Below are 9326 nucleotides of genomic sequence, written 5' to 3'. Positions count from 1 at the left end.
GCTGGAACTCCCTCTGGGGAGCCTCTGTCCCCCTGAATCCTCACTTAAACAGATCTTATGGTGAGTGATAAAAGACTGACTGATCTCTCTCTCTCTTAAGACTCAGGTCTAGGCCATGTTGGCTTAAGGCTCTTCATACTTATTCCTTTCTTACTCTTTCTCTCTTTCTTTAATTCCTCATTGTATTATTAATTAAAGTCTCTATAAAACCCAGTTGACTTGGGTATATTCATAATTGGGAATATTTCCCTGGCGACCACATTATATTTGATTTAAAACAAGACACTGTAGTGAAAACATATTTTCCGCGGTCACAATTTACTCACCCACTCTTATATCTACTACAATTTAAGTTTTCAACTATTTTTACTCACTACAGTTTATAGCCTTCAACCATTTTAACTCTTACAGTTTATGGCATCCACTCTTTTAAATGCCACACTACCTCCTTCCTACATTTCCCTCTCTTTACTCTCTCTACTTTGTTGTAATAAAGCTACTACAGCCTCATAATTTTAATTATAACTATTATAATCTGGTGATCTTCTTTAACTATACATATTGATGGATCAAAAGGTATGCATTCTTTTAAAGTCCTTGGGGCATGTCTCAATTTTGCCACATCCTCTCCAACAATGATTATTTTCCTTTATTGTCATATTGGCAAATCTACTAGGTATGGAGTGATACCTCAGTGTTGTTTTGATTTGCCTTTCTGTAACCAGGAGGGATTTAGAACCCTTTTTCATGTGATTATTGATAGTTTTTATTTCTTCATCTGAAAACTGTCTATTCCTATCCTTTTCATTTGTCATTTGGGGAATGGTTTGATTTCTTGTACATTTGACTTAATTCCTTAGATATTTCGGAAATTATATCTCTGTCAGAGAATTTTTTGATAAATTTTTTTCCAGTTTGTTGCTTCCCTTCTAATTTTGTTTTATTTTGTTCAAAACCTTTGTAATTTAATGTAATCAAAATCATTAATTTTACATTTTGTAATGTTCTCTATCTCTTGCTTGGTCTTAAATTCCTTCCTTTCCCACAGATCTGACAGGTGTACTATTCTATGTTCCCCTAATTTATTTATGATTTTGCTCTTTATATTCAACTCATTTACCCATTTTGAAATTATCTTGGTCTAGGATGTAAGATGTTGATATAAACCTAGTTTTTCCCACACTGTTTTCCAATTTTCCCAGCAGTTTTTGTCAAATAGTGAGTTCTTATTCCAAAACTTGGGATCTTTGGGTTTATCAAACATTAGCTTGCTGAGTTCATTTGCCTCTAGTCTTGAATAGACTCTTAAAATTCACCAGTTTATTGATTTTTTTAAATTGAGACTTGCAGGAGGAAACTAGACACTACATTTTTTTTTTTTGCAACATAGTGGGGAGTAGGAGGGAAGGAATGGAAGGCAGGAAGGATTGAGCAGACTGTTGTCATCCTTAGTTACTGGTTTTCTGAACCTACCCTACTATCTCCCACCCCATTGTCTTCCAGATCATTTTCTTCCATTCTATCAGCTGTCTTCTATATGGATACTTTCATCAACAAATGATTGTATAACACTTTCTCCCTGGTACTCAAGCTTTTCCTTCCTAAAAGGTTCTTAATGTTCTTTTTAACACCCTTGCCTTCTACTCTATCTACTTTTATTATATAAAACTATAAACCATATGAACTATAAAATGTAGAACTAAAATGGGCCTCAGTGATGAACTAGTACAATCCACTTATATTACAGAGGAAGTAATAGACTCAGAGTGATTATGTGCCTTGCTTAAGATTATAAGTATGTAGCAAAGCCAAGATTTGAATCCATAACCTCTGCTCCAGATCCCCTTGATATTTCTTTGTATATAAACACAAGGAATACAAGTAGTATACAAGTCACAATTGTTCTGCTTTCAGTGTGAACATTTGTGTTTCGGATATAGACAAATGCTATAAATCAGGTTTTGATTTATTCTTTTTTGATTGCCCAAGTTTAAGAAAGAAATGGAAATAATATCAATAATGCAGATTTAACTTAAAAGTATATCCTATGTACAAAGAAGGTCAGTTATTAAAGATTTACTAGCACACCATTGGATTCAAGGTAATTACAAAAACATCTGGGACAGTTGCCTCAGTATTTATAATCTAGTTAGTGAGACAGAGGATCCAGCAAACTTAAAAAATTAGTAATAACTCTAGGGAGAATATGATAACGGAGTTCCAGGTGAGTAGAATATTCAAAAGCAAGAGGAGATTGAAGAGAAAAAAAACATGTTCAGTTAGTCAAGAGAGGCCTCAAGAAAGGTGGCATAAAAAGAAAAAAAAATGGATATAAAAGATATGGTAGAAGGAAAATAAGCAGACAGAGCTAATGAAAGGTCAATGATAAGTATACTTTAGAAGATGGGGAGCAAAACATCAAAGAAATTTCTAATCTGAGTTCCTAGGAAATAATGATAGACTGTAAAGAGATAGGGAGTCTCAGAGAAGAGATGAGAAAATACATCTCCCTTCTTTCTTTGAAAGGTACAGGATGATAAGTATATAATGTTATATATTCCATCAGTCTCTGTTGATTGGCTAGTTAGCTTTGCTGAAATTGTTTTGGTTTTTTTTTTTATTTATTTATTTTTTTTAAAACCCTTACCTTCCGTCTTGGAGTCAATACTGTGTATTGGCTCCAAGGCAGAAGAGTGGTAAGGGTAGGCAATGGGGGTCAAGTGACTTGCCCAGGGTCACACAGCTAGGAAGTGTCTGAGGCCGGATTTGAACCTAGGACCTCCCGTCTCTAGGCCTGGCTCTCAATCCACTGAGCTACCCAGCTGCCCCCTTGTTTTGGTTTTTTTTTGTCCCTCTTTTCCACCTCTTTTGCAAGGGAGGGCTAATTAAGTAGGGGAGGGAGAGACATATATTCAGAAATGAAGGTGATATAAAACAAACATGTACATAAAATTAAAATTGAAAAGGAAAGAAATGAGAAGAGTTAGTTTTGAAACGAAGATGTTCAGTTTGATTTTAGACATGCTGAGATGGCAAGATCTTTAGCCAATAGGTAGTTGGAGAAACATTCCTGGAATACAAATGAGAGATCAGAAAACTATAGATGTCTATTTGGAAGGCATTTATATAGAGAAGACAACTGAAGTCACCTATGAGCAAATAAGTTCTTCAAATACAAGGGCACATACAGAGAAAAGCAGTGGGTCAAGAACTAAACCTTAAGGAACAGCAATAGTTGAAGGGAAGGAGGAAAAAATGAAGAAAAGGAACAGAAAAGGAGAAAGATTGGCAAACTAAAATAATGTACTGCAATTCTTAAAAACATGAAATTCAAGGAGGAGAGAATTATAAGATGGGGACAATTAGGGCAACAAATATAACCAAGGTCAAAGAGAACAAAGAAAAGATAGTATGGCTTTGGCAATTAGGTTGTTGATCTTTTAAATAAGATTTTCATTATTGTGATGAGGATAGAATCCAGATTGCCAGTAATTTAGGAGTAAATTAATTGGAACAGGAAGTTCTGCAGTGAAGTAAAGTGAAAGTAAAGAGAGAAATAGAATAATCTTTAAAAGGGTTTCAATAGAGAGAAATAGAACAGACTTTAAAAAAGGGGGTCTGGGGCTTGAATTTTTTTTCTTACTAAATAAGAAAAATTTGAATGTACTTAAATTGAATTTAATGAAAAATACATTAGATGCCTAATATGTTCAAGGTATTGTATATATTTAAGAAGAGAAGAAGCTTAGGAAGGGATAGAGATAAAGAGGTAAAAGATAAAGACAAGACTGGAGAGGAAGAAATTAAAAACACTAGAGAAAAAAAAAACAAAACCTTCTCATTAGGTGGGTAGGAGAGAGCAATAAACTTCTCTGGAGTCTCAGAGGTAGCAAGAAGGAATCCCCCAGGTGTATATAGGGAGGTCAGAGCTGTTTATAGATAGCTATGGGTGTCACCATTAACAAACCTAATTCAAAACCACTTCCACAGTGGCTAAAGATTTGTGTCTTATCTCTGAACTTCAAGGCTAGTCAGGAGCAGTTACTCCCTTCAATAGCTAATATTAACTATTACAAATCATACTAGCCCTTCTTCTTCTGCTTCATTTCCTCTTTATTGGCCCATCCATTGGCTCTTGTCAATAGAGTAGGTTCATTTTCCTACCCTGGTGCACAAAATCTAGATTTCTTTCTCCTGAGGTCTCTGGACCTTTGACAGTCGACCCTTGCTAGTCCTCATTTGCCCCCTCTGTAAAGTAAGGGAATCAGGCGTGATGGTCTCAGGTTCTAAGGTTCCTTCCAGCTCTGAATCTGTGATTCAATAATCCCTCTGCTTGGACTTGGCTGATGTTATGTGCACATTTGCACACCAGGTGGCAACAGAATCCAAGATGGACCCACAACCAATGATGCTACCTCAAGACACCAACTAAGTCCGCAGTATGGAGTCTGGAAGCAAGATGTTGAAGCCAGATTCCTGGGGAGCTGTCTTTGGGCCACAGATTTGGATCACTCAAACTATGGACAGCCTCCAGGTCCAGAGGCTTAGGTCATGTGAAGGATGTCTAGGGAAATGAAAATGCTTACAGACATTCTACTTCCCCACTCTTCCCCCAGAGCTGGGAAACTGAAACCCAGGACCCCAATAGACCATCCAGGCTGCTCCTCATGCCTGCGCATTACAGGAAGTATCCAGGAAGAAAACCAGAGAGGCAAAGGCTCTTCAGTCCAAAAGGATCATCAATCCATCTCCCTCTCCCATTTCAGTTCCTCAAAAAGGATTAAGCCTTTGCAACAACCATCATTCTCCATGTAATTCAGGAAATAGGTGGTAGGGACTGAGGCTCTCTCAAACCAAAGGGAAATACAGACATGAACACACACCACCTTGAATGCTGTGGGCCAGTTTCTTCTTTATCCCTGATTTTTTGCCAAGTAGTTCATTGCCTATCAGAACAGAGGTCACTATCCAAGATTTTGTCTGGGTGCTTATCTTCTTCCCTCAACATTGCTTTGTATCTTAACATCTTGTTTTAATGGGAATAAATCCTTCATTTGTAGGCAGAGGGCCTGGGTATGAATCCTGGCTCTGTCTTTTGTCACCTATGTGACCTTGGGCAAGGCATAAACTATTTTAGGCTCAGTTTCCTCCTCTGTAGCATGACGATTTAGTCTAAAATTAGGAATTCTTAGATTTCAAGAAATCGGTGGACTTGCATAGGGGAAAAATTATATCTTTATTTCAATAGAATTCCATAATCATACAGATTTTATTTTATGCATTTAAAAAACATAATTTTGAGAAGAGTTACAAAGGCTTCACTAGGCTGCTGAAAGTGTACATGAGATAAAATGAGGTTAAGAAGTCCTTTTCTAGATGACTTCTAAGGATATTTCCAGTTCAAAATCCCTGGGATTTAATGATGCATCCCCACTTTTCTTCCCCCACTAAAAATCCTAAGGACCAGCAAATGCCTGGCCCAGGGTAAGCAATGGGGGCAGGAGCAGGGAAAGGCTATGATGAGAAAGGGGATGAAAAGTATATAAAACAGGAGAGTGGGGTCTTGGTGTGGGAGAGAAAACAATAAGAGGGCAAAAAGAGTCCATAAATGTGGGGAGAATGGAGAGCACATAAAATGGTGAAGAAAAGGGATGTCAAAAGGCAAGTGGAGGTAAACAATATCAGAAAAGATTGAGGAATGAAGGGTTCACAATGACTGGACTACATAGGATAACCCCTCTGGTTGGTAGTTTATAGACAGACTTTATTGCTTCTTCCATAGAGGGAAGCCTATGGGCTGATAGCATAAGAAAGAGTCAGTTCTCACCCTCCTGCACACATATTCCTCATTTCACAAATGAGGAAACTGAGGCCCAGTGGGAGGAACATTCCCTAGGACTCAAGGATTCACAGTAAGCTTGGCCCCTTGGCCCCATAGCCAAAAGAAGGGGAAGATCTCCTCATGGAAATCCACTGAGAAATTGAAGATGAGAGTTTCTCTCTGTGCATCTGAAAAGGTTAGGTTTCCCCCTTCAAAATCCAGAGAGACCTCCAGCCTCTCAAGGGGACTGCTCAGAGTCAATGGGGTCTCTGGGGTGGTGAGAGCTTCATAATATCCCTGCAGCATCTGTATAGCCCAGATCCCTCCTGAGGGGGAAAAGCTGATTTCTCCCTTCCTTCTTCCAGAGGCCCTAAAAACCCCAACAGCCCAACCTTCCATTGAGCCCACTCCCACACACACCTCCCAGCAATGCTTCCCAGAGCTGAAGGCTTCCTGGCCCAACACGCAAAAATGGGAGTCAAATCTCTCAGCGCTGTAGGGCAACTTCTGCGGGTTTTCTGTGAAGGATAAGGTCTTCTGGTCCGGAGAGATCAACAGATGGCAGTTGGCTGTGTCTGGGTTAAGAGTCAGCTGCACTGTTGGAGAGTAAGGAGTTGGGGAAGAGGGTAGGGAGAGGGGGTGTGGGAGAGGTAGGGAGACCACCGACAAGGGAGAGAGGATGTGGGCAAGAGGAGAAGAAGATGGTGTTAGAGTTCTAGAGGCCAGTCTGCATCTTATAACTCTTGACCCCAGAAGAAAAGCATTCCTTGGAGTTTTTCCACCCCAGCCACCATCAATGACAGCACAAAAACATGCTGATGTTAGAAGTACAGTAAACAGGAGGCCTGCAAGATACTCTCTCATCCAAGGACATGGCCATTCACCCACCTTTCCTTTTCTCCAATTCTGATTGAAGACGCTCTAGAAAGAGAAAAGAGAGAAGTGAGCATCTTCCATCTTGCTTCTTCTAGAGAGACATTTTCCTCCCTCTGGCTTTTTGGGTTATAAACACACACACGTAGGCTTGTAAAATCAATCATCTACAACTACTCACTATCCTATATAATCATATACAGCCAGTCACATACATCCCATGCAACATTTCATACGGTTTATAACCCTAAGTTCCAATTTTTAACCTAAAAATATATAAAAGATGATTTGTTTCTGTTTCAATCAAACACACCAAAGTTTGATTGTAGGCTAAAGTCATCATGGCAGAGCTGGTCTGAGGGTCAGGTAGACCTAGATTTAACCTCTGCCTCTGCTGTACACTGGATGATCGAGACAATTCCTTATCCGGAACTCTCTATGCCAGTGAAATCACGGATCAGATCCCAAACCCCTTGACCTTTAACCTTAGATTATGATGGGAGTCAGCTGTGATTTTGGCCAATTACAAGCTTAGTTTTGTCCAGAAGTGACCATTAAAATTTAATTCTTATACTAGAGACATATATATGTATACACACACACATGCAGAAATAGTGTGTATGCATTGTATAAATAAATAGCCACAGATATATACATGCACATAGATATAGATATAGATATGTGGATATGTATATATGTATATATATAGAGAGAGATGTATACACATATATGTATATATACCACATGGGAAGCACTACATTGCATATCTATATTTGTAGGTATCCACCTACATGTGAGCATATACATATATATGCTACAGTGGAAAAAGCACTGGCTCTGAGTTCAGCTGCTACCTCTGATGTTTATTCTCCTCTCAACTGGGCAAGTCATTTACCCTCCTGGACTTGGCTCATTTTTTTTTCCATCCAGAAGATGAGAGTGTTTGCTAGAAGCAAAGAGGCTGGATCTATGATGGTACCAGGGAAAGGAGCTCCTATTGAGAATTTTCCTCTACCAATTTAGATTTCACTTTCTAGTCTTGGAGAGTTGCTTACATGTGTATATGCGATCTGAATCTCACATGCAAATATGATCCGGTATCTCAACACACATAGGAATATTTTTTTTTCCTGTTCTCTCTCCCCATCTCTCTATGTCTCAATGCATCTTCCTCTCTGTTTCTCTTTCTCTTTCTATCTCTCTGGCTCTCTCTTTCTCTCTATCTCTCTGTCTCTGTTACACACACACACACACACACATCATAGGTCTGGGTCCTATACTGTTCTAGTGGTTCTTCTGACCTGTGAATTGCCTCAGATTCTTCTGCAGGACCCAGCTCTTCGCAGAGAGGTGCTGGACTCTGTGTCTCAGCTCTGGGAATACAGCAGCAGAGTCTGTGGCCATTGGCATCTCAACCCTGAAAAAACAGATGATACTAGAATTGCTCTAGAGCCAAAGCCTGGGTACCATAAAAGAGTGGGAGCAAATGAATGGTCCTAGGGGTCCTCCCTCTCTTGGCTCTGTGGTTTTAAGGCCCTCCCAATCTTAGGCACCAACTGTTTTGCCACTTCTGGGCAATAAAGGCCAGTGTTTTCCCTCTTGAACAAATAGATATTCTCCTCCTTGGTTGATATTCTACTAAGGTTCGGGATAGATTCAGAAAAGGTCCATGTGGTTCAAGGGAAGTTGAGACACAAAGTAATGGAGGTCCAAGTTACATGCATGGGAAAATGGAGAGTAGTCACCAAATAGGCCACCAATGGCAACAGTTCACTTCTATACCTTTGGAAACAAAGTCCTTCCCTAGCAACCTGTTACAAAAAGACTGTGTTTGACCACTTTATCCTCTCATTGAATCTAACCAAATCAGGAAAAGAACTTCATGCTAGCACCACCATCTCCATAAACCCCTGCTCCCAACTTTAAGAACAGATATTTCAAGGCTAATAGCTCTGTTATTCTCATGCCTGTCTTTAGCTTATGATATGCTTAACATAGCACATACTTCAAAATACTTTTTCATTCATTCATTCATTATTTTCACTCAGAGCAAAAGATAAAGGAGATTTGTGGCCCCTTGGAATATAACTGGTGAAAGAGAAAATAAGCTCCAAGAAGGGTCCAGGAATGTGGCCACTGGGAGGATCAAGAAGACCTTGGGAGTTTTCTGCCCTGACAAAAGGTTCGCTGTCCAAGGAGGAAAGTTGGGCAGGGGATAAGGAAGGCAAGGTTGAGGGCTGATTAGCCATGGGAAGAAGTGCTCAACCATCTGGGGGACTGAAACAAAAGGGGCAGAAAATTCTTCCCCAGTAAAAATAAATGGTCTCTAATCTCCATCCTGAAGCAAAGCCCCAGTTGTCTCCCTCTAGTTCTGGCTCTGATGAGGAGGAGGTCATTGTGTGATGGGGGGAAAGAGTAGGTTATAGAATAAAGTCTTCAACTCATGGTTGGCATGAAGGATGGAGGGGATGGTACAAAAGAAAGGCTCCTACCTGCATAGTATGTTTCCGGTGTCCTAGGAGAGAGGGGAAAAGAAAGAAACTCAGTATCTGTGGTGAGAACAAGAGACCCACCTTCCCACACTTCCCCAACCCCTGCTCATGCTAACTCTGATGCGGCGTCAGAATGGTAT

General features: G+C 39.7%; 1 protein-coding gene across 4 annotated transcripts in view; it reads right to left on the bottom strand.

Moving 5' to 3' along the window:
• Positions 1 to 5219: 5219 nt before the first annotated feature.
• Positions 5220 to 9326, bottom strand: part of LOC103096724 (E3 ubiquitin-protein ligase TRIM7-like) — a 263229-nt gene continuing 259122 nt past the window's right edge. For all 4 annotated transcript variants that reach the window (XM_016423974.2, XM_016423977.2, XM_007476980.3 and 1 more), the window contains 4 exons: positions 9187 to 9209; positions 7996 to 8111; positions 6710 to 6742; positions 5220 to 6417 (listed from right to left, as the gene is read on the bottom strand). In XM_016423974.2, the coding sequence (XP_016279460.2) occupies positions 5900 to 6417; positions 6710 to 6742; positions 7996 to 8111; positions 9187 to 9209 (690 nt within the window). In that variant the 3' untranslated portion in view covers positions 5220 to 5899. The remainder of the gene's footprint in view (positions 6418 to 6709; positions 6743 to 7995; positions 8112 to 9186; positions 9210 to 9326) is intronic.

The sequence above is a fragment of the Monodelphis domestica genome, chromosome 1 (assembly GCF_027887165.1).
Source record: "Monodelphis domestica isolate mMonDom1 chromosome 1, mMonDom1.pri, whole genome shotgun sequence".
Classification (NCBI taxonomy): domain Eukaryota; kingdom Metazoa; phylum Chordata; class Mammalia; order Didelphimorphia; family Didelphidae; genus Monodelphis; species Monodelphis domestica.
Note: the sequence above shows the minus strand (reverse complement) of the source record. Positions and strands in the feature narration are given on the sequence as shown.